The sequence below is a fragment of the Sorex araneus genome, chromosome X (genome assembly GCF_027595985.1).
Source record: "Sorex araneus isolate mSorAra2 chromosome X, mSorAra2.pri, whole genome shotgun sequence".
Lineage (NCBI taxonomy): Eukaryota > Metazoa > Chordata > Mammalia > Eulipotyphla > Soricidae > Sorex > Sorex araneus.
The window spans coordinates 287,163,084-287,188,437 of record NC_073313.1 but is presented as its reverse complement, the minus strand read 5'-3'; the positions used below and the strand labels follow the sequence as shown (position 1 = coordinate 287,188,437).

The 25,354-nt window shown below is 42.2% G+C and overlaps 1 protein-coding gene and 1 non-coding gene across 9 annotated transcripts in view; one reads left to right on the top strand and one right to left on the bottom strand.

Moving 5' to 3' along the window:
• Positions 1-25,354, top strand: part of AFF3 (ALF transcription elongation factor 3) — a 602,210-nt gene that overhangs the window by 498,354 nt on the left and 78,502 nt on the right. For 5 of the 8 annotated variants that reach the window (XM_055122984.1, XM_055122986.1, XM_055122985.1 and 2 more), the window contains one exon: positions 19,748-19,788. In XM_055122984.1, coding sequence (XP_054978959.1) covers positions 19,748-19,788 — 41 coding nt within the window. The remainder of the gene's footprint in view (positions 1-19,747; positions 19,789-25,354) is intronic. The other 3 variants (XM_055122987.1, XM_055122983.1, XM_055122981.1) reach the window with 1 other exon arrangement.
• LOC129400230 (small nucleolar RNA U13) lies at positions 17,152-17,258 on the bottom strand. Its single transcript, XR_008627545.1, has one exon. It is a non-coding gene; the product is annotated as a small nucleolar RNA U13 (small nucleolar RNA).

Below are 25,354 nucleotides of genomic sequence, written 5' to 3'. Positions count from 1 at the left end.
CTATTTTTCTGACTTTTTAAGTTAGTTTCTGTATTTTGTTCTTTCCCTCAAAAATCCCTCTGAGCCACAGTCCCAAACCATGATCTTGGAGTTTGAATCTTACACCCTATTCATTTCTGTCTTCTTGTTGCATGCCATGACTTATTGGATGGTCACAGAAGTACTCATTTTTCCATAATAAGAGCCACAGGACGCCCTCTGTCTCCATCTGCCCCCTTTCCTGCTAATGAGGTGAAGGTTCTGTCCTCTTATCAGTACTTTGTCCCAGTTAATCTCAGCTAGTTGGGTGCTTGTCCTTCGGTTTCTTTTTACTTCCATCTCCACCAAAATTATTATTCCTCATTGGTACCCCACTGACTTCCACAGAGCCAAATAAATATGCTTATATCTTTTCAGTTCCTCATCTTTAAAGAAAAATTATTGATTTTCTATGGTTTACAATAGTGTTTATAATGGTTTCTTGTGCACATAATTCCAACACCACACCCATCATCAGTGTACCCACCTCCCTCCCCCAAATGCCCTTCTCTCTAACCCACCCCCATCCCTCACCTTCTAAATCAGTTCTTCCATTGTATTGAATTTGGTCCTTTGTTATTATCTTGCTTTGTATCTTTAAGTCCTACTTATAAGAGGTCATTCCTTGTCCCTTTCCTTTTGACTGACTTCACTCAATGTGTTATCCTCTACTTCTGTCCATATTGCTGTCAATTGCATGAGTTTGTTCTTCTTAGTGCTGAATATCGCATTTTGTATATCTACCATAGCTTCTTGATATATTCATCTGTATTTGGGCACTTGGGTAGTTTCTATATCTTGGCTATTGTACTGAGTGCAGCAGTGAACATAAATGTGCATATATACTTTTGAATTTATGAGGATTTTTGGGGCGGAGCCATAGCACAGTGGGAAGGGTCTTTGCCTTGTGAGAGGCCGACCTGAATTCATTTCCTCCACCCCCCTCGGAGAGCCCAGCAAACTACAGAGAGTATTCCGCCCGAATGGCAGAGCCTGGCAAGCTACCCATGGTGTATTCGATGCCAAAAACAGTAACAACAAGTCTCACAATGGAGATGTTACTGGTGCCCGCTCGAGCAAATAGGTGAACAACGAGATGACAGTGCTACAGTGCCACAGATAAATGTCAAGAAGCAGTATCACAGGTTCATATGGAAGTTCTGTTCCTGTTTTTCTTTTAGTGAGATCTTCATATTGCTTTCCATTGAGGTTGAACAGGGTAACATTCCCACCAATAGTGGATAAGACTTCCTTTCTCACCATAACACAACTGTTTCCAGACTTTTTGATATGTGCCGTTCTTGCAGGTATGAGATAGTATCTCGTTTCCCTAATCATGAGTAATAACTAACACTATTTTATATGCCTGTTGGACACCCCATGTCTTCTTTACGCAAGCGTCTGTTCATTTGTGGATGGGAGTCATTGGAATTTTTGTTATTCAGTTTTATGAACACTTTAAATATTTTGTAGATCTCAGATATCAACCCTCTATCTAATGTATTGTGTGTAAATATTTTCTACATTCGGTAGGATGGAAGTCTGCATTTTTATTAAAGCTTGAGTTTATTTTACTGTGTAGAAGGTTTTAATTTGACATAGCCCATTTGTTAATTTTTGGCTTTGTTGTCTTTCCCATGTTATCCTTCATCTTACTGAGAGACTTAGCATTGACAGATGCTGGTCATCCCCACCCCTTTCCTGTGGCATAAAACTCTCCTTGTTTGTTCCCTTTTCTTCTGGCTGCTTTTTGTTCTGGTTCTTTACTGAGTACTCCTTCTCTACCCAGCCTCAAATATTGACATTTTGAAACATTTATTTCTCCTGACTTCTCTCCTTCACCTTATTCTCTTTCCCTGGATGATCTCATCGAAACCCATGATCTTTATTTTCTATGTGCTTACAGTTTCTAAAGTTATGTCCTAAGCTCAGAACTCTGTTCTGAACTACAGATCTACTTGACTTTTCCACTTGTGTCTCACAAGCATTTCAAATTCTATTTTTACCAAACTTAATTTCTGGTCTTTGCCATCTCTTTTCCCACCCTCACCCCAACACACAAAAATATGTTCCTCTTTTGATTGCTTCCATTTATAAAATGAGTTGTGCCAGATGCACTGTTGTTCAAGTCTAGAACATTATATTCACCCTTGATGAGTCCATATTTCTCACTCAAGTGGTAATATAAGTAGAGATTCAATGTGATCTCTAAATCCAAAAGTATTATTCCACATATCTCTTCCGTCTTAGCTATTGTAAGCCAGTTGATTAGAAACAGCCTAACTCTACAAATCTTTACAGTAATATTTTTTAAATAGAGTTTAGGAAGAGAGACAGCACAGTATTAAGGCCCTTGCTGTGCATGCAGCTGATCTCTATTGGAACCCCCCTCCCACACCCTGAGTACCAACAGAATACTCTAAGTATCAGTACTGAGAGGATACCAGAAACAGAAGCTAAATTCCACTAAGTATGACCAAAAAAAGCCCTCAAATAAATAAAATTAATATATAAATTAGATCAACCACCTCTTGGTCTAAAATGTGTTTTCCATTTTATCCGAGATAAACTCCCAAGACCAGAGCCTGACCAGCACTCCTGCAAGGTTGGCCTCATTCATCTTTTCCCTCACCTTACAGTGAGCACATTTTTGGGTCTTCATGGATATTCATGTCTCACATGCCTTCTTGTAGCTCCCTCTTCAAATCAAAACCTCTATCCCTCATTTTCTATCCTCTTAGTAGCTACTTATCTTGGATGCTACTTACATTTTCTACACATAAATTTCATTTTCCTAAGAGTTTCTTATCTAAATTGGGTCCCTGTTAATTCTTTGTGCAATAACTTTAACTTGAATTTTTAATTGATCATAATTTAGTTATTTGTCATGTTTACTTTTTTTGACATCTATACCAACTATACAGGAAGTTTTCAGAGAATTATGACTGTTTCTGGAACATTAGGGATGCTAAAAATTTTGCTAAATAGGTTCAAGAATAAATGCAGAATATTGAGTTGACATACGAGTATTTCTTGCTGGTTTTGATTTAATATCAATGGCAAAATTTGATATCTTTATTTCTCAAAGCAAACAAAGATCAAAGGTATTTACAGAGGTTACAAAAATATTAGACTCAAGATCATAAATTAGCTGCAGTTTAAAACACAAATAATCCACCTATTCCAGAGAAACATTTCCATCCAATCTCCATAGAAATACCTATTAGATACATGCTTAACACCAAGTCATAGTTAAGTTACATGTATTTAGAAGTAATTTCCCAAATAAATATCTCCAAAACCACGAGACTGATTTTCTCTACAGTTGTCATTTTAAGTGGATCATAGCAGTTTGTTTTTTTTGTTGTTGTTGTTTGCTTGCTTTGCTGTATTCTCTTATAGGTGAGATTATGAAAGGATTTACTTAGAAAGTTAGAGATGTCATTGACGTTTTTATATTCTCATTTTTGATCCTCTGATTTTCACACTTGATGATATTCAGGCTGTAAGTAGCACAAACAGTTAGAGAATCAATATTCTTGTTGGATTAAATGAAAGATATTTGATATATAGTAATTCATTAGCTATTGTTTTCTGCAATTCTTGGTTTTACCTGTTTCAAGGCCAGTGTTTCCATAGCAGAATATAAAGAAATTAGACAATTTAAGAAAAAGCTATGCCTCAAGATACAAAGTAATAATGTAATTTTTATGAATTTTGGGGCAAGGGCTTAACCATAGTGTCTATCTTACTACTGATAAAAATTAAAAAAAATAAACTCTGCCTTTCCAGTCAGGGTATGCTCAAACACTAGAACAGAGCAAATGCCTAAATGAGATTATGATAGCTAAGCCGTGAGGAGACGAGCACGTGATTAGGACTTTCAGCAAGAACAACCAAAATAGCATCAACTGCAGTGTTCAGGGATGACAAATACATAAGCTCAGGGAGCAGGAATCCAAATTGAATCGCTATGTATACGCCTGCAGTTTCCAGTAATTACATTATCCACACATATTAGGCAGTCTTTTCATTTTAATTACATAACTACACTTTTCTCTTTAAACAACCATGGTATATCCACTTAAACTGACAATTTTGATTTTACAGGGAGCTATCATTGGATATAATCTGTAGAGGAAAATTTTCTTACTGGCATAATTTACTTCCCACAGTGAGGAAAAGTTACCTTTTACTCCCCAATCAATATTCAGAAGGCACACAAATAATTTAATAGATATTCAGGTAATAAACATAAACCTGCAAGTTAAAAAAGAAAATTCTTTTCTTGTTTTTAATGTGTAGAGCACAATTCATATCGTTCTCAAAAATAAATAAATAAATTAGCCTTCTCTGAGTAAGCCTAAAGCCTCATCACATCAAGTTATAGGTGAAAATATTCTCAGAACTGCACTAAAGTGCAATTCTCTTGCTTCCTTGCAGAGAGATATAAGAAACACAGCCTCTCAATTCTCCTCTTGTTTCCAGAGAGTTCACTGATAATATCAATTTTGGTGTAATATTAAAAGCAGGGTGCCAGTTGAAATGAACACTTCATTTTTTCTCTTGTTTCTTTTTAGTGTAACAATAGCATAACAGAAAGCAGAGCTTTTAAAAAGAAACTCTGAGGCCATTAGCAGTACATGTCAATCAGTGACCAGATGCATTAACTGAATGATATGCAGATGTGGAATAAAAATAATGGAGGTTTTCGCAGCCCAGCTCCACTTCCCTTGATACACTTTTTTCCTCAGGATCAGCTTGGTTGATGTTGAAGTTCTTGGCCTGTGAAAATTTATTACCCACAGAGTCAATCTGCATTCAGGCGGCCAAGTCTGAATAAATAGAGTCATTGTGTTTGTCTGGGATTTGTGACCAGAGTTCATCCAGTTAGCTTGACATCCACATCCCAAGAGATCCATAAAAGCCAACACCCTGGTATGTGCTCTTGAATCCTGCCAAAATTGTGTAGTATTATATAAACAGGAGTTGAAGCAGTAATCAGGACCAGGTTTGAGAGGCATGGATCCAAAACCAAATTTCTCCTACATTCAAAACGAGACCTATATTGTCGATGTTATTTGTAGCCAAATGAGAAACATTTTTACACAAATATCTTTGTGCATATACTCATAAATGCCTCCTAAGCACCAAATATCATGCAAGATGCTAGCTTGTTGGTCTTGATAAATTATGTATAAGCATACTCATCATAAGAATTTAATCTCAAAAATTTAAAACAAATTTTAAATGTTACAAAATGCTGTCCTTGATGGTTTACAAGATGCCATTTAATACATATGTTAAACCCTAATAGAGAAAAGGGGCTGGAAAGTTTTGTTTTTATTTTTAGCCTCCTGTCAATGAAGTGCCTAAAACACCCAATTTAATGACACTAACAAATTGGTTGCTTTTTAGTAGGGAAAAAAAACTCTAATTGAAAACTACTGCCCAGAAGATCTTTGTCATTTGAAGTAATGGCTATATGAAGTAATTGTATATTTGATTCTTCAGTCACAATCAATGACTTTGTTTTTGTTTGCTTGATTTGTTTAACCACCCTAAGACTTAGTTGAGTACTCGTATTTTGCAGATAAAATTTTACTCTCACCAGCTTTTAAACATTATAGCATTGCCTTCTCTATAGATGGGAAAACTCAAGAATAGGCAGAGACCCCGCAAACATTTAATTGCTCTTTTTTCAACTCTCATTTACAAAATTAACTGTCACTGAGCACAGATGGACAGTGCCAGTACCCCAAAGCCTCTTTTTTTTCTTAGACTTCCCTGGGCGACCAAATTGATGTTCATTTGGGTTCAGTGGTGTAAAACCAGTCAAGACCTTAGGATATTACAAATCACAGCCTGAGGACCCTTAATGGGAATCTGGAAGATGAGACAAGTGCATAGAAATGAAAAGACGATTCATTACATTTAGACAAATATACAACCAACAAAAAGATGGACAAATATTGCTCTTTAAGTTGAAGATTCATAGAGACACAGTTTTGAACTCTGTCAAGTTTCCTCCCCCAAACAGATCTTCCCCACAACACCAGAAGAAAGACCAAGACCATGTGATCCGCAGGCACATCAAAGCCAGTCCCCAGGACTAAAGTATGGGGTTCTCCCTCTAGACCAGGGTTTCTCAACCTTTTCCAACCATGTCCCCCTTCTGACCGTGCTTCCTTCCTGTGGCACCTGTCTGACCAGATAGTCCCACGTTTCATGTCACAGTCCTCCATTTGTGTGATATTTTTACATGTGGCCCCTTTGAATACTCTAGGGCATGTAGGAGGGCTCTCTGGACCCGAAGCTGAGAAGCACATAAGTGCAGAGCTGTGTGGCTCAAGGGAACAGCCCTTCCTTGAGTGCCTCTTTTTTCTCCAGTGGCTTTGTCATAGTGGGCCCATCCAAGAGCCGCTGCCCCTTGGACTCAGTAATCATTCATTCCCCGCTCACTGGGTTTTTTGTAGTGAAGAATTTACCTACAGTCACTCAGGTGTATGGTTCATATATGCACTTGAAAAGATTTGGTTTTGTTTGTGATTTTCCAGACCTTATCCAAGTGGGACAATGTTATCTGCTCTGGAGCCAAGTACTCTGTGGTGGCCCAGTGTCCCTTAGCACTCCCAGTTCCATTCTGACCAGCTCTTCGACCACAGGTTGTTGAGGCAGATGAGGGGCCGGGAGGCGATCAGGGCTGAAACACACAAGCTCTGCACGCATGAGGCCTGGTTTGAGCTTCAGTCCTGCATGTCACGAAGGAGTCTGATTATGGAATATTATGTGAGGAAACATTTTTTACATATGCACCATAACAAAGGTTCTCTTGAGGGGGGAATCCTAACACCAACAATATCTAAAACAATCAATTCCAGGTACATTTTTGGTTTGCAAAGTAAAATCATGAGACTCTTTCTTAACTGTTCCAAACTTTTACCTATTTTGAGTATAGAATATATTTGAGTAAGACATAAAAGCCAAACAGTATTTAGTCCTAAAAGCATGCATTGCATTTTTTGTTTGTTTAGGGACACATCAGCAGTTCTCAGGGCTTACCCCTAGCTCTGAGCTCAGGGATCACTTGTGGCAGACTAAGGACCTTATGGGGTTCTGAGGATCATACACAAGTTGGCTGCATGCTAAACAAGCGCCCTACTCACTGCACTGTTGGTCCATCTCCTGTATTGCGTTTCTTACAGAATTCTCATTTTTGATGTCATCTTTTCTTTATGCAAGGACAGAGTAGCAGTGTGTTTCCCACAGTGTTGGCTCTGATCATATTTATAAGGATCAGCCACCCACTAAGGAAGTGGGTGAGACTCCACCAGAACATAATGAGGACTGGGTCCAATGTTTCAAAAGGCATTTATAATCACAACCAAGTTAGCAGAGTGGAATCCCAGTCCCCACCTTCTATGTCAAGACAGGAGTCCTTACTCAGCCACCCCTCTAGGCCAGTGCTTCCCAAAGGGGGCTATGCTGTCCTGTGGAGGGTGGAATGGCCTTGAGTGTAGCTAGAAGTTGCTTTCTGTTTGTTCCTTTAAAGAAGGTTGACTTCCAGAGTACACTGGGTAATATTTTTTCCTGGATAGGGTGTGGAAAACCAAATACATTTGGTAACCTCTATTCTAGACTATACTCAAGTCTAGCCTTCCTGGAAATTGCCCTGTGAAATAAGTTCCAGGAGCAAGTGGGTGACCGAAGACCTGACGAGAACCACAGTAAAAAACTCAGGACACAGATCACATAACTACCCATACATCAGGTTCAACCCTTCATCCCCAAGGACCAGGAAACTAAACTCTTAGGCAATAAACTGTCTACAATCATCTTGGGCATCACTAAGTTGTTCATGTTTGTTTGCCTTCACTTAGAAATGTTGCGTAGAAAGACAAGCACATGCACACAAACCCTCAGATACTCGCTCCTGTGGAACCACTCTTTCCTTGGAAATTCCTCGCCCCAGAATCAAAATGCTTCTGCCACCATTACAGTCCTGAGAATTGACAGCAAGCTTGGTCTTCACCATCATTTAACAGTGGATTTGCTCTAGTCACCTAACGAATCCTCCGTGTTCCGTGTTCCTTCCCAGAACTGAGACACCGCAGATAAGATTCTTCTTCATTAGTGCCCCAGAGGAAGCTGGTCTCTGTGTCCTCAGACACTGCCGCCCAGTGTGTACCAGTGCTTTGTCATTAAGACTGGCAGGATTTAAGATGTATCTGGCCCCTCCCCTTCAGCCTTTCCTCTGGGCAGCTTTTTGTTGCTCCCACTGCCTGGTTCCAGGGCTCTGAGACTACAAAGCAAGCCCAGCTAGGTTCACTGTATTAAGAAAGAAATACAAATACCAAGATAGGTCAACAGCAAATATTTTATAGTCATATAAAGCTGTATTTTATGAATGTTATAATGTGAAACTACGGAGACAGGCATTTTAATGTACACTCTCCTCCCTTCCTATCCTTCCCTTCTCCCCACCCCAGGAGTGTTCTTTACTTACATTGCTGGAACTTTCTAAACTACTTATGTAGTTAATAGTAGGAGCTGTATGCAGGAAGAAGCCAAGGAATTTGATTTGTATAAGAAAAAGCAAGGATCTAATTATAGACGAATAAATCTAGAGAGTGAGAGGAGGTAAGAGAATGGCTGCAGCTTCAGGGAACACTGAGGAGACCGGGCACGGTTGGCAGGGAGACCTACAGATCTAAGTAAGAAGGCTCTGAAGGGAACTGCATGTCTTAGGAAGAGGACTCTGAAGGGAACTACATATCTGAGGAAGAGGGCTCTGAAGGGAACTGACATGTCTGAGGAAGAGGGCACTGAGAACTGACATCTCTCTCTCTCAAGCAACCTAAAATAGTTGAGGACACAGGGCATGTAGAATGAAGCCACACATGGTGGTGCTTTGGGCTTACTCCTATGCGATCCTCAGGGGACCGCGCAGTGCTAGAATGTAACCCAGAGCTCCTACCAGCAGGAGTGTTCTCCAGCCTGCTGAGTCAGCAGCCCTGGGTCTATTCTTTAGAAGGACAAAAAAGTCATATTCAGAGCAGATGTTTAGAAACCAGTAACTCACCACTTCCAGAGGGTATAGTTAAAAGTCCTTTATTCAATACGTTGGTAAAATCTTTTACTAAAAACACCATATATAAAAAATACATTCCTTCTAATGGAAACATTGTCATCGAGTACCTTGTTGATTTTTAACCAAGTAGATTTGTCAAAGATTTGTCACCTCTTTTTTCCTAAAAGGGGAATTGACACAGAGAGCAGTGCCTGCTTAAAAGTACAACAATGCAATGTATATTCCTAGAAAGGTCCTAAAACTAAAAATTAAGGAAACGTCTGGCTTGCAGTAATTCTTAAACAGAAGTTTGAAGAAAACGAGAATCAGTTCTAAAAACTAAAAACCCATTTGTCAATCTGGAATTCTCAAACACCGACCCCAAAATTTCAGATTTCACAAAGTTGGTCTTGTGTACATGTGAGGCATCATCGGGAATAGAAGTTTGAGATACAGTTGAGTGAACTTCAGGAGAGCACCTCTCCTCTTTGTCACCTCAGCGACTTTGTGTTTGTCACGAGCTGGTGTGCCTTTGTGTGCTATTGGTTTGTACCAAGGATTGTTCAGCAGCTTCACTGCTGCCTCCCTCTGACCTCCTGACACCTGGCCCTTTATGGACTAAGTGTCCATCGCAGTTGGGAACAACAGCTTGCCAGAGCCATGAGACCACTCGGAAAGCACTAGTGACTCCCCAGGTGTTGGCGTGGGGCTGGATACATCACCTTCTCCCATGCGTGTGCACAAGTCTTTCAGTGTCATGTTTTTCATTTCACACTGACTGCTTTCATTCCAACCCCAGTCTCCCTTCCCATAGCCTCCCCTCAGAATCCCCCAGACCTTCTGGCCATTACTGTTACCCTCATGGGGTCAATATTCCCCCCCTCCTAGGGTACCTCATATCCTCTAGGGCCCCATGTGAGCTATAAACCCTTTTTGGATGATCTGTCGTCAGTCTCTATGGGGGGGGAGCCCCTCAGCTGTCAAATGCTCACAACTTTCCCTTCTTTTTCCCAACTCAGCAGCTATCTGTCATGGCCTAGTGCACTGGGCTTGGAATCACAATGGGCCATGTGGCAAATGATTCATAGTGCATCTCTTGTGATGTCCCAGAAATGCTTGCTGAAAACAGATGTGCTTTCTCTTAAACTCTTCCAAAAGATTGGGATTGCCAAATTTAAATGAACAGTTCGACCTCAAGCAAGGCCCCCAGGGCACTTGCTGGTAAAGGGCCCAAATTATGGAATAGCATTAAGCAGGAAAATTTCTCCTGGTATAGTCACCCTGAGTTATTGTTTTCCATGGGTGCTTCTTACATGTTTACTATTGTCTTTATCAAGTTTCTGATTGGCATAAATAAATCTAAGCAACCCACCATAGAAACAATAAAAAACTAGTCAACCTTCCCCCCAAAAGAAAAGTGTCCTCTAGTTCTCTGGTGTTGTTTGGGCCATCCCTGTAGTACTCAGAGGCTTTGTGGTGCCAGGGACTGAGCCCAGGACTCACAGTGTAAGTCAAGTCCTACTCTCTTCTAGGAAATCCCAGCTAGCATTTGAGGGGGCATATTTTGATGAGCTTCCTGTTTTGGAAGTAGTTTTCATCATTCCTAGAAGACCCCTGCTGCAGGTGTGGTAGAGCATCAGGCCCCCTTACAGTGCTGGGAGCATGAACTAGCAAGCACCTCCACCTTGATTGCTCTTGAAAGAACTTGAGGATCCAAGATGAAAATTCCCCTGCAGCAGATGGCAAACTCGAGACAGAATAGAACTCATCTGCTGCAAAACCCATGTCTAGAGTACAGAGAGCAGAAGATCAACAAAAGCTTGAGTGATCAAGGAAGACTTTTTTAAAAAGAATGAGCTAGACCTTGGATTCTACAACAGCAGCTCAGTCGAGAAGGAGCTGGGGGAGAGGAAGAGAACAGTGTTTGCACCTGCTGCTTGCTTCCTCACTGACAGCTTCCTCAGCCCCTGAAATTCTGTCTTCCCATCCTGCTCTCGCTCTGGGCCAGACTGATTCTTGTGAAGTGAATGGACTCAGCAAAGGAGGGGTTCACTCCCATCACCTGTCACTTGATGTGCTTATCATCCTCTTTCAACCCCCAAACATGTTATTTGAATGATAAATCATGTTGCCATCCCTGGCTCTGTCTGACTCCTGAAGAGCAGGATAAGATCAGGGTCCACTCAACAAAAAGTTTGCTAGCATTTCTAAAACTCTAAAATATGAAACACTTGTTATTATGAAGTTAATAAAGTTAATAATAGTAAACCTGAGAGTGAGACTCTTTCATCTGTGCCAAAGAGGTAGTAACACTGAGTGTCTGCGTTGCAGCTGGGGGCCCCTACTGCTTGTCCCTCAAGTAGGGCCAGGAATGAGCCTCTGAAACAGAGCTGAAAATAGCCCCAGTGCACCCCCCCCCCCCGGTCTTTTGTCTTTCAAATCCCATGAATGGTTTTAAAACACCAATTGGAAACTCACCACATAAAAAGTTTAAGAGACTCATCACTGAGGACTAAGATGAAAACAACAGCATAAAAGTTAATGGAACATAAAGGTGGTAATAGATGAAGGAAATTAAGCAGTGAAATAAATTAATAAATACAAGTTTTAACTTAAAGAAGAATGACAAGGAAAAAAGTGAGACAAACAAAATTGCCAGACAGAATTTTATTCTTCCATCTAAATTTCACAGCATTCTTCAGAACACCACCAATAACTCAGGGAGTTGAATGTGAAGGCAATGTCCAAAACACAGAGAAACACGTGGTTGAAATCACTGCTACCAGGTAGTGAAGAGGAGATTATCGTGAGTGGGAAGATGAAGCCCTGGTGTTTATAATCATTTTCAGCCTGAATCTGTGTCTCTAAATGACAAAATGTAGACAGGGTACCAGCAACACAAAGCAGCAGCAAAATGACTGTTAATTTATTAAAAATATACTAATGTTTGTACCTAATTGTCATTTAGTAGCTTCATTTTCATTTATCTTCTCTCCTTTTGAGCTTTTGTAGCCATAGCTTGCTGTGCTCAGGGCTTCCTCCTGACTGTGCTCAGGGCTTCCTCCTGACTGTGCTCAGGGCTTCCTCCTGACTCTGTGCTCAGGGCTCACTCCTGACTCTGTGCTCAGGACTCACTTGTGACTGTGCTCTGGGCTCACTCCTGACTCTGTGCTCGGGACTCACTCATGACTCTGTGCTCAGGACTCACTCCTGTTCTGTGCTCTGGGCTCACTCCTGACTCTGTGCTCAGGACTCACTCCTGTTCTGTGCTCAGGACTCACTCCTGACTCTGTGCTCAGGACTCACTCCTGTTCTGTGCTCTGGGCTCACTCCTGACTCTGTGCTCAGGACTCACTCCTGTTCTGTGCTCAGGGATCACTCCTGACTCTGTGCTTAGGGATCACTCCTGATGGGGCTTCAGGGTCCATATGGGGTGCCAGGGATTAAAAATGCATTGTGCAAGATCAGCACCGTAGCCTCTGTTCTCTCTCTCTCTGGCCCAAATTTCATGTCTTTCTACTCACCATCTCCCCTTGAACATACCAGCAGCGCCCTGAGTGTCACACACCCAGGATTTACCTCTGCCTGTGTCTCCACTCCTGCAGCCAGTCAGCGGCTCTTCATCATCACCAGATGCTCAAGTCCCCGGGCTGCACATCTGGACAGTCACTGGCTGACAGACAGGTGTCACATCCTCCCACATTCCCTTCATGCAAGCACCGTAATGACTCTCATGGCTGAACGTCCAGGTCCCTTTCTCTTGGGGCCCAGAAATCAGGGATGAGCTCCTTGCCCTTTGCCCTTGCCCTCTGGGCTCCGCCAGTCACTTTGGTTCTTCCTTTGAGCTGGGTTCCTGCCTGCCCAAGGCCTTCGCTCCCAAACGTTTTCCTGCTAGAGCCTCTCCTCCCTACCCACCCTCATGGCTCCAACTCTTTAACCTCTTTGTCCTTCTGTGTGCATTAGCTTTGAGACCCTCGGCTTGCTGAGCCTTCTTTGACAATTCATTCTGTGCGGTCCCCTTCATGGTTCATTTCAGTGTCTCTGTCCCCTCAGTCAGAGCCCTTGTCATCTAGAATGCTTGTGTGTGTTTAACTTTACATGCCTGACTCACTGCAAGGACTTTGTCTATTTCCATTTTAATCTAAGCTAACCCAGTACCCGCATGTACTTGAGAGGGAAATACAGAGTTGTCTACATGCTAGTTCTCTTTCCATCAGGAAAGAAGTTGGATCTTTCTGGGACCTCATTGAACGGTAGCCTCTTCCCTGGTTTCCCCTTTCCTTGTCAGTATCCATGATCATGTTCTGTGCTCCACCCACTTAACAGTAAGGGTACTTAATTTTCTCTTTTATATCCCTTCCATAAGAGATTGTGACTGGCAATTCATTTATCATACGTTGAAATCTAAATGTCTGTTGATTATGTTCTCAAAACACCAAGTTTTCTATAAAGAAGACAAAAAATATGTCATCTCTTGTGGAAAAGTTGGAAAATTATTACTTCTAACAGAAACTTTGTTTCAGTTCACACTTACATCTCACAATCATTTGTGAATGAGTAATGAATTCAGCAGAGATCATTGAAGATTCTCTTAACCCATTCAGTCTATTTTGCTAAGACTGAATAAGGGAAAAGTTACAAGAAATGATTTAGGAAGAGAAAAATATGATTGCTGTGACATACAAGTCTTGAAAGAAAGAAATCTAGCAATTCATGTAGTCGACTAAGAAGAGTTTTTCAGCCTTTAATTACCTAAGTAATTTTTCTCTTCTATTTAATTCCAGGGTTTACTTATTTTTATTATTTTCCTACAGTAAAAAAAAATGGGTTAGAATGATAGAACAGCGGGTAATGCATTTGCCTGGCACTCAGGCAAGGTGGGTTTGATTCCTCCACTCCTCTTGGAGAGCCCAGAAAGCTACCAAGAGTGTCTTGCCTGCACGGCAGAGCCTGGCAAGCTCCCTGTGGCATATTCGATATGCCAAAAACAGTAACAAGTCTCACAATGAAAACGTTACTGATGCCCGCTCAGTCAAATCAATGAGCAATGGGATGATAGTGACAGTGACAGTGAAGACAAAATAGAAAGCAAAAGCTATAGATTTGTTTAGATAAGAGGCTCTAAAAAAATTTAACTGGGCTTGGCTTTGGTCTATGACATAATTTTTTTTAATTTATTTTTTTGGGGGGGGTGGTCACACCCAGCGATGCACAGGGGTTACTTCTGGCTCATGCACTCAGGAATTACTCCTGGCAGTGCTTGGGGAACCATATGGGATGCTGGGAATCGAACCCAGGTCGGCCCCAGGCAAGGCAAATGCCCTACCTGCTGTGCTATCACCCCAGCTCCTTAAATAAATTTAAAAATAAACTTAAATAATTTTAATTTAATTTGTGAGATTGTTTCTTGTTCCCAAGGAATTATTTAAAACATTTAACATATTCACATCTCTTTTCTGACAGACGATGAGTCTGGCTCTGTAAAATTTTGAATGATGTAGAATAACTACAGATTAAATAGGACAATCAAAATCAGGCATTAAAAATAGTGGTGTAGGCAGCTGGTGGTGCTAAGGGGCATCATGTTGAACATGTGGTGATGTGACGTCGTGTGAGTATACTGAAGTGGAGGACCACAGTGAGACATCGCTTTGCAAGTGGAGGTGCTGATCTCTAAACCCATGAGCACCTTTTGGTTCAGATGTGTCCACCTGCTCAAGGCCAGCAGCCTCTGCTCAGACCTCTCCCTCAGCGAGTGAGGAGGAGCTGGCCCATGGAAGGCCTCTACAGTTGGCCTCAAGCAATTGGTCCCTCTGGGTGTGTGAGTGTGGAGGCACTCCCATGACAGTAGGGTGACTGAGTTTCTTGGGATATTTTTTGCTTGTTTGGATAATTTTTAACCATTTATCCATGGGCATTTATTACATCAGTGGAAAAATTATCCATCCATGTTTATAATAAATTAATGATGACACATTATATTTATGCCTATAGTAAGTTTATTATTCTAATATGTTGAGGAATACTATTGTGACAGGAGGCCAGGAAGAAACTGATAACACATAATCTCACTCATAGGTGGTTATACAAAAACAGAACAAAGGAATAGACACTGTCCCAGAAAAACTAATTCTTGCACTTTGATGACAGGACTGAGGTTACGTAAGAAGGTAGGAAGGAGTGTAAGGCAAGAGTCACAAACCGAGGTAATAGATATGATGTGGTAACATCATACCCCGAAAACATAAATATTTACACACTTATAAACCAGTTTTACCTCAATAAAAGTAAAGATATATAATATAAAATTATATATGTATCAAAATTTTTAAAAAGAGTGATGCCTCTAACATTCAAAAAAGAGAAAAAAATAGACATGTAGGCTTGGAACAGTAACCAGTGAAAATATATAAATATCTCCTTTTGATTCCTCAAACCTATTCCTTCACTACGAAGACATGCTTTTAAATCATTTTCATGCAGGCTACATACCAGCAAGAGCTGTGTTTCCTTATCACAAAGTCAGCAGGGAGTATTTGGAAGCAGGAGAGAAAAGAGGCAATAGTCTTTTAAAATATTGACAGCCATGTCTAGGGGAAATTCGGGTATGCCAGAGATGTCAATTGAACTTTTAGTCACATCTCCTACAGTTTCTGTTATCCCGGGAAGAGTCTGCCTCCAGTGCATCCTGCTGTGAGGGTGTAAGGAGACCATACACTAGTAATGCATGCTGACTTTCCTTTGGAGGGTTCAAAGTACTGTTGTCTGTTTAGCCAAACTATGTCAGGAGTGGAGAACTGAGGTCCTTTCAAGTATAGTTGCCAAAAGTAAAAGCCATCTTGCTGAGTGATAAGAGAACCCTTTGGGGGATAAACCTGGGAACAACAATGGCTGTTTGACTCCTGCGGGGTGCTCTAGGGCTGGCCTTCAAGGAGACCAGGGAGAAAGGAATAAAAGGAGGGAGAGGAAGTGCTGTTCTCTGAGACATCAGGTTGGGCTGTTTCCTTGGTTTCACATTTCCTCTCCCTGCCCCAGTGTACTCTTCTGGTTTCATCAACATGAAACTCTGTCTATATTCTTTCTTCTCTTGAGCTAATGACTTGATGTCGAGTGTCAGGACATTGGGGCCTTCATCAGAAAAAAGCATGAGTGAGGTGGAGGGCCAGAATCCAGTTGTGCCATGTAGATTCCTGACAAGGCTTCTCCCAGAATGCATACGGACAACTTTCTGTCCAGATGATGTTGTTTGTTCCTAAGTCAGCGTGCTTCTGTCACTTGTGCATATTGCTGTGCATTTCTTTCCAGCTCCTTTTGCCAGGCACAGAAGTTAGTATTCCTGTTCCTTGTGTCGTGTCTCTCCACCTTCTGTTCTTACTTAGCTGCAGTGTTTCTCCACAGAGATGTCTTTGTCACTTCATGGGGAGAGTCATGTGGTATATTGGGCCTTCCTTATCTTTGAAAGACAAGTGCCTGGTGCTAGTGGTGGTATTCCTCATGAATGTGTTAGGGTCCGTGATCTAAGGAACAAGGGCAACACAAGTGCAAAAGTTCAGCAGAGCTTTATTTCACACCAAGCACAGAGTCCAGATACTGATCTATCAATCCACCAGGGCTATCTCCCCAGAGAGCAAGTGTTCCCCTACATCTCTGAGCCCCTTTTATTCCCTGAGCCCCCAACTCTCAACTGATCTGTTCCCTAATTGGTGGGCCTCGAGTGGTTAGGGACCTGCCAGCAGGGCAGCTCAGAATTGGCTGCCTTTTCCTGGGTTATTTCAGTCATTTCTTTCTCCCCCCCATTGGTCTCCCAACTGGTCCCCCAGTGGCTGAGGCTAGCAGTCATTCCAGCTAGGTGGGCCTTAACAGATGTAACATGCAAAAAAGACCCCCACTCAGTCCCAGATACTCCTGATGCTGTAGGAGTGCCCAGTGAAGAAGTGCAGGTGGAGACTCAGCCTGGCTTTTCCCTTCCTTTTGGCCCAGTTTACCAAACCTCTTCTTCCAGGCCCATATCCCATCTCCATATCCCATCTCCATATCCCATCTTATTTTTCTCCTTAAGTTCACATCAGATGGGTAAAGTGCCAAATCTTGAGTAACAAGATTTAAGGGAGGGATATATCACACAAATGTATCAACACCTAATCATCATGCTTATGAACAGGAGATGGATCTCCAGTGAACCGGAAAAGGACCCTCTTCTTGTCTTTAACATTTTGGTCCACCTTAGTTTGGGTTTAGAAGGATTCCCCAAATGATTTATTCCTTTCACTTTTATTTGACAGATATTTACTAATGGTCCCAAGCACACTTTGAAAATCTACACATCCTCCAGCTCTGAGTCCCTACTTCTATCTTCCCCTCCCTACCTGAACCTTTCATTTCCATTTTACTTTGTAATGAAGGTCAGTCATTCCTGATACCTCTATTCTGCTTCCCTACCCAGGGCCTGACCTTGCCAGGATAGTGAGTAAATCCTCTGCCTCCATTTTCTCTCTCTGCATGGTAGGAAGTCAGTAACTGTTAGCTGATCTGACTGACAGATCCGGGGCCATAGCTAGCTCCAAGCATGTATTTCATTTCTACAACAGGAACACTGGCTCTGATGTATTTTTGCTTCCAAAGAGTCTATTTTATATGCAGCTAAAGGTCAGGAGGAATAATGTGGGAAACATTTGGTGTACGCATAACATATGTAGCAGACTATGAGGAAATGGGCTTATTTCCTGGTAGATGCTGAGTAAACTGGGGTCTCAGAGGCCTCACTTTGGTCTCTGCCCAGTTACGATTTCTGAGCCTGAGAACAAAACATGCTCTCTCCCTTATATAGTCTCAAGTGCTCGGTGATAAAAGACAAATGAGCCAAAATTAGAATAGTGAGACAAAAGAAAAATCAAGAGCGCAAACATTTTTTTTTAGAAAAGAGATGAAGGGGCAGATGGGTTCTGGCCAGGACTGCCTGTCAGCTGTGTAGACAGTGTAGTGCCCTGGGCAGCCTGAGTTTCTCCAGGGACTCGTGCTTCCTACCACTCCCAGAAATGGACACTCTGGGCTCCTTGCAGGTTACATCACTCCATTCTGAGTGTGGGTGAGGGTACACCTGCCAGCCTGAGGTGCAGGGAGAGGGTCCAGCCTCCCGGGACCCTGAACTGAAAGAAGCAAGTTGGAAATGAATGGGAGGACAGATGGAGGAATGCAAATGACTGTTTACTCTTAGAAATGCTAAGATATTTAGAAGTTTTCAAATTTACAAATTTAGAAGTTTGGTGGTGGCTGTGTGAGCAGAACACGCTGTTACAACTTAACGTCTTCAATCTATCAGTCCGTGGTAAGACCCGTTATACACCATTTCACTTAAAATCAAAGTTTCCAAGAGGCTGTGTTTGGCAGGAGAGATAGAACATGCCCAGCTTGGAAGAGTCTGGCACAGCCAGGCTCCCTAGCACTGCCCAGTGTGTCTCAGCTGACCAGGAGCACCCTTGGTGTGATTCCTATTGAAATGAATGAAAACCAAGCACCTGTTTATGAGATTGAGTGAGAACTTAATATATGTCTATAGCCTGGGGAACCCAATGTGGGACAGAAGCCATTTTCTTTCCTGCCCCACCCCGCTGTCACTTTTGTATTATTGGAAAATGCAAACACCTACCAAAAATGTTCAGGATAATATAAAAGTCCCACAGCGTGGAGCTGGAGCAATAGCACAGAGGGTAGGGCATTTGCCTTGCATGCAGCCGACCTAGGTTCAATTCCCAGCATCCCATATCATCCCCTGAGCACTGCCAGGAGTGATTCCTGAGTGCAGAGCCAGGAGTATCCCCTGAGCATCGCCGGTGTGACCCAGAAGGAAAAAAAAAAAAGTCTCACAGTGTGCTCATCCTGGCATAAACAGATATCAAACCAAGGTCATCTTGGCTTTTGGACCATATCCAGCAGGGTTAGGGGGCTGCTGTGAGGTCGGTGCTCAAGGATTGTTCCTAGCAGTGCCAGGGATTGAACCTGGGGCTTCAGTATGCTAAACAAGTGTTATGGTCCTGTGAACCATCTCCCCATCAAAACAAAACCAAGACACAAAACACTTCAGGTCAGAGAGATAGTTCGGGGATTAGGGCACTTCCTCACATTCGACCAATCTCAATTCAATCCCCGGCACCACCTGGTCCCTGATTACAGAGCCAGGAGTGATCCCTGAGTGCTGCAGAAAAAAAACTCACCGCAAGATCATCACTGTGCCAAAAAACAGATCAACAATTTGGTATCATCTCTTTGGTAGTGTTTAAATATCCAGTTGTGACTTTTTTAATAAAGCTGGAACCTGTGTCCAGGATTTCACCTTCATTGGAAAATAAGCTTCCAAGAAAAATAAATAAAAGTACCTTTTACTTCCTACAAGAAAAGAGAATAAAACAAAGGTGATGTTGGGGAGCAATCGTGAAATAGTGCCAGTCACCCTCGAAACTGCTCACTGTCTCTGCTCGATGTCCCCAACATGCGTCCCCTTGAGAGAAGTGTCCTACGGGTCCACTCTGGCCTCTGGTGTTAGAGCAGTTTGACATCTGTCCACACAACACAGATGTGTAGCACCAGGCTTTGGTAAGTGTTGATTGAACACGTAATTTGAAAGTCAGAATATTAAATAAACGTCTCTGCCCTTCCTTCCAGCAGGCGGCCCAGAGAACTGCACTCCAGGCTCTGTCCGACAGGTACACTTTGTCATTTTTATGAACTATAAATTGCTTTATGTTACATTGAGCCCTATTTATTGTGGCATATAATTCAGAAACGGATTTTGTCCCTAAAGTATCTGTGAACTGGGATGTTAAACATTTTGCATGCTTGGATTTGTCATGCATGTGTGAAGTTTATTACTGAAAAAAAAAATCACCTTGTTGTATTTCATAAGAAGTATGAAGAATCTCTTGTTCTACAGTGAAACAGGAGACAAGAAACTCAGACAAGAAAGGCCTGAACAGAGCCATAAATTCTGAACTTTGAAATTGGTTGGGACTTAAGATCACTTCTCAGCAATAAGTACTTTATCAATTTGGAGCTGTTTCTTCAGACTTTTCCTGGATTATGTCACCAGGAGCCATCTGTCTTTTGATGATGCTTTCTCTTGAAATAGTTTACACACATACTTTAATTCACGGTCTGTGTGTCTGCTTGTGTGCTCTTGGCCTTGGCTTCTTTTTTTTTTTTTTTGACTTATATTGTTGAATGAGGATAAGTAAACCAAATCAGTAAATATGCTCACAGACAGTCTGTCATGTATAAAAGACTACACAGATAGTTGAACAGGAATAATATATGTTTGAGCAGGCACCAGTAACATCTCTCATTGTGAGACTTATTCTTGCTGTTTTTGGCATATTCAATGCGCCACGGGTGATGTATGATATTACTTTATTTTTTGCACTTACTAGCAATGTGTGTGTAGAAAAAGGAAACTCCCAGGATCCAAAATTTATACAATTCTTAGAGTTAGGAACAGCAGGAGTAGTGTTTCCGCATCTGGCGGTAGTTTCCTCAGCACTGTCTACCCAGCCTTCCCTCTCTGCCTGCCTTCCCAATTTCTTTTCCTTTCTTTTGTTCTCTAATGAGCAATAGTTGTGTAAGCCAGCTTAGTTTGGTGCTTCTCCAAGGTCAAAACTGTCACCTCCAAGAATTCTACATGCACATGGGTGAAAATCATTTTTTCTCTGATGGGCAGCTATGCCTGAATATTTTTATTTTGACTGAAAATCCTTTCCCAGGACAACCACATAAGTCTGTGCCATGTGATCTTCTGGAATTGCTTCTGGAATTTTCACAAAAGCAAATGACTCTACTGCCTCTAAATCTACTAGTTGAAGGAGGCAAAGCTTGGTTCAAAACACACTTAAAATCTGAAACACTAACTCCTTTCTATACATCTATTTTCCCTTTGACTTTTCAAATAAACAATTTCTTCCTGAGAGTGAAGGAAAGCCAATGATTTGTAATGCTGGCAGTGTCATTACACAGTGGCGGTATGCCGGGGCAGGGGGTTACAGGGTTTCTTTGAGTGGTGATAAAAATGTTGTATTATAGTAATGGTACTGGTTTTACAACACAACACTATTAAATATAATAAAAATATTGACTCATATAGTTTTAAGCTACCTCAGAAGATTTGGTTGCAAATACAAAGATAGTCTTTCCAAAAGATTAGTCTGTCTTAAATAGAAAATGTTCATTTATTTTAATGATGAGCAAACTCTTCCCTCTGATCTAATTTTGTTAGTTCTGTCTAAAACACTTCTTCAAGCCCAACATAGTTGATTAGTAAGTTTTCATATTAAACCCTATTAATTCCATAATTGCTAAGGGCAGAAGACTTAGTGGGGTGAGTGGGGAGAAGCTGACTCCTAGAAGCAAAACAGATGCTCTCTTGCCCCACCCTTCTTAGGAATTTCTCTATCTTCAAATGTAATCAAATACCGCCCACCCCCAAAAAAAATATTAAGTATTTCCGTTCAAAGTTGAAGTAACTTTGCTCATTTCAAAGTAATAGGTTAGTATTATTCCAGCAGTGTGGCTTTGTATAGCTACCTTCTGTGCTTTTTCTATTCTATTTTGCACAACCACATTAAGTAATTTCTATAAGTGAGGCTCATCTGTGATCATTGGGGGATACCGTTTAAAACATTTCTTCAAAATCTGTTGCACTGTCGTCCATTGTTCGTTGATTTGCTCAAGTGGGCACCAGTAACATCTTCCATTGTGAGACTTGTTGTTACTATTTTTGGCATATCGAATATGCCACAGGTAACTTACCAGGCTCTACCATGTGGGTGGGATACTCTCGGTAGCTTGTCAGGCTCTCCGAGAGGGACAGAGGAATCAAACCCGGGTCTGCCACATGCAAGGCCTACCCACTGTCCTATCACTCCAGTCCTTCTTCAAAATAAGGACTGAAACACTTCTGATTAATTGGACTCACATTTTCTGGACTCACATTTTCTGGTTTCTTAGATTAAAGGATGCCAGCTTATCAGGTGATGTCCTTTTCTGTCATGTAACTTATTATGTTGAGTGAACCAGTATTTTCTAGAAAATGATTAATGTGATTGTGGGTCAGATCTCTGCATGGCTTCCTAATATTCTCTGCCAGAACCACCTCAGGGTGAGGATGTAATTGAGCAAAAACTCCCCAAGTTTGTGACTTTCCCAAGGTACAATACAAATTTAACTCCAATAGCTCTAATTATGCCTGCCCTGATATTAATTTATTTCAGAGTCATTAATAGAAGCTCTTCTGGATTTTGAAACTATTTTTATTTTGCCATGTTATAACACCTTGATATAAAATCCATAAAGATTAGGCAACGTTTTCCTCTTGTGTCCTAGAAAAAAAACCAAAGCACTTTTCAAACCTCAAGAGATTCTGTAATCTGGAATGGGACAGAATCTCTCACAGGAGCTCAGGCCAGACCCCATGGAGGTCACATCTTGGCTTCAGGTGAAGGGGAGCAGGGGGCAACAGTCTGCTTATTCATGGCACCATCTTACTTCTCTTTGCCTGGATGTTTGAAAGCCTGGTGAGCATAGATATTTGAAACAGGCACAAAATTACTTGATTTCACAATGTACAGCTGACTGAGGAAATTAGAATTTGGTTTGCCTGGGAATGATTGGGGTGTGAGTGGACGCAGTCCGGAACTGGCTGTTATTCTCTGTTTTCCCACAAGTCGGCCTGCTGCAGCATTTGGGACTGGCTCTGTGAGACATCAAAGGGGAAGAGACTGCCTCCTCTCCTCCTCCAGGCTCCTTATGCTTCCTTGGTTTCCAAGGTGGGGAATCACTCTGAGTCCTCTGAGGCCACTCTTGTCTGTACTGCCGTTGCTCCAGTTTTCTGTTTAGCATTCTAGTAAAAATTCAGTGGTCAACACTTAAGACTTATGCTTTAAGGTTACTGAGTCTTTAGCAAAGACTGATCAAAACTATGCTGTTTGTATTTATTGCCTGGTTTTGCTTTACTTGTTTGGTGGGCCACACTGTGCAGTGCTCAGGGGTCACCCCTGGTGCTTGTGGGACCATTATGTGATGCTGGAATTCCAACCAAGGTCAGGCAGGGCAAGTGCCCTCCCTCTCCTTCTGTTTCTCTAGCCCTTTGCCTAAATTTAAAACTAAGCTGTGGCCGGTCCCAGAGAAAAGCTTCTGGGAAGAAAAGCTTCAACCAAAACTTGTTTGGTTTTGCCTGGGCAGTGGGTTTCATCAGCTCAGCCTAAGTGGCTACAGTATCCTGCAGGGCCAGCAGGAGCCTAGAGGCTAGGCAGACTAGACATCAGCACCCAGACCCGAGCCCCCACAGTCACAGGAACGTGAGCTGTGCGGTGAAGCAGGGAGAAGTGTTCTTTCCTGACTAGACAATTTTTTCATCTGTTTTATGCCACAGAGAATCGTCTGGCTTCCCAGAGGCCCACTGATGCCCCAAATGATGAAAAAGGCAGGAAACCAGGGCAGGAAAAGGTGGCAAAATTCTTAACAAGGTTATTGAGCCAATTATGAGAAAAAATTGGTTTGCAGAGGGACCCAGATCTTTGTTCTGTCCTGCTGCTGTACCTCTCAGGGGCTTGTCTTCCTATGGAATGTTGTTTTGCATGGGGTAGAGAGAGGCAGGGAGAAGAGCAAAAGATGAACAGGACATTGGTTTATGAGGATCTGCTGTAGCCACTTTGCCCCTGGAAGCTGCCGCATCACCAGTAATGTGGAAAATATGCAAAGTGCCATCAGGAAGGAGGAAGGAAATGTGCATAGCATACAAAGTGCCTCTGAAGACGATTAACTTCCCTTCAGAAGTAGTAAATAGTAGATAACTGTGATCAAAAAGAGGATTTGCGTGATTTATCAAGCTGAGTAACTGTGCATTTGCAGGGAAGCTGGAGGTCAGTCTTGAAATCTAGGGCAAGAGGAGCACTCGGAAATTGCCAGGACTCTGGAGTTAATCATCACCCTGGACCGCTTCCATCTGTCTCAGAGCGACAGGGCTGCCGCCGAGCGAGCAGGGATGCTTTATAGGAGCAGATCAGGAATTAATATTTTCTGTGAAACCTCAAGCATCATTTGCAGTAACTTGGGTTTTATAAAAATGGAGCATAATTTCAAATGAATAAATCATATTCAGCTGGAAATACAAGAAGCCAGGAAAAAATTGTTCTTGGCTTTAAAAAAAAAAGGCTTGAGCAAGAAAACCAACATGCAGAGAGCTGCTGAAGTGATGGCGCTTGCAGAGCGTGAGCGGCCTGTGGTTCAAGCGTGGCTAAATTGTGCATATAATTGTCTTCTGAAATGTCAGCTCTGACTCCAGAAATGGCCACATTTTTATAGCCTTGGAGATGCATCACCAGACTGTAACCTGTCTGCCCATCTGGCAATATCTCAGGTCCAACATCCTTTATATTGAAATCCAAACAACTGCCACTGATTTATGCATTTGTGCCACAGTATTTACCGAGCGCCTGGCACAGATGCTGGGCTCCAGGTGTGGGTTGGCGGTGTCCTGGAAAGCAGAATGGCTCGTGCTTCCCCCGATGGGAACAAGAGGCAGGCTTGTGGAAGGCCCATGTATTTTCTGTTTTCAGTTTTCCCCTCTCTCAAAACCATCTCACTCATCAAATTTCTTTTAGAGAGAATGTAATGAAATTAAGGCAATGAGCGAATACCCGGAATGAAGGGATTTTGTCTCTTTATGCCCATCTGCATCTGGGAGCGAGACTGGGAAGGACCTGGAGCAGACAGGGAACAGACAAGCACTGACCACATGGACGCGCAGTCACTTCAGTCTCTAACCCGTGACCCACTGTCTGGAACCCCTCACCCCTTGTCGGCAAAACCAAGGGAACATGTTAGGGGCTGGCCTCAGCAGAGAAGTGTAACTTTCTGAGCAGCATTTTAGGTTCCGTCCGGAGGGAGGAGGCCGGTCCCAACTGCCCTATTGGGACTTCCTTTAAGTCCCTTCCTTAAGCCTCAGTGACTCGTCAGGAAGTTATTTGTTTCTAATTTAGCCATTCATAGTAGAGTTGCAGGCACACAGGGTTCCAGTGTTAACACCAGCTTCCCTCGCTGCTGTCTCTGGCTTATGTCCCATCCCCAGCATCATTTAAGTTGGGCTGTTGTAGATCATATCTTATGCTTTCCATTGTATTGGCCCTGTGAAGAGGTGGTATTTAACTGTCTCCTGAATCAAAGAAAGCTGGCAGCCCTGCCAGGGCACCACCTCTGGTCTGTAGCAGGGACTCCTCAGGAGAC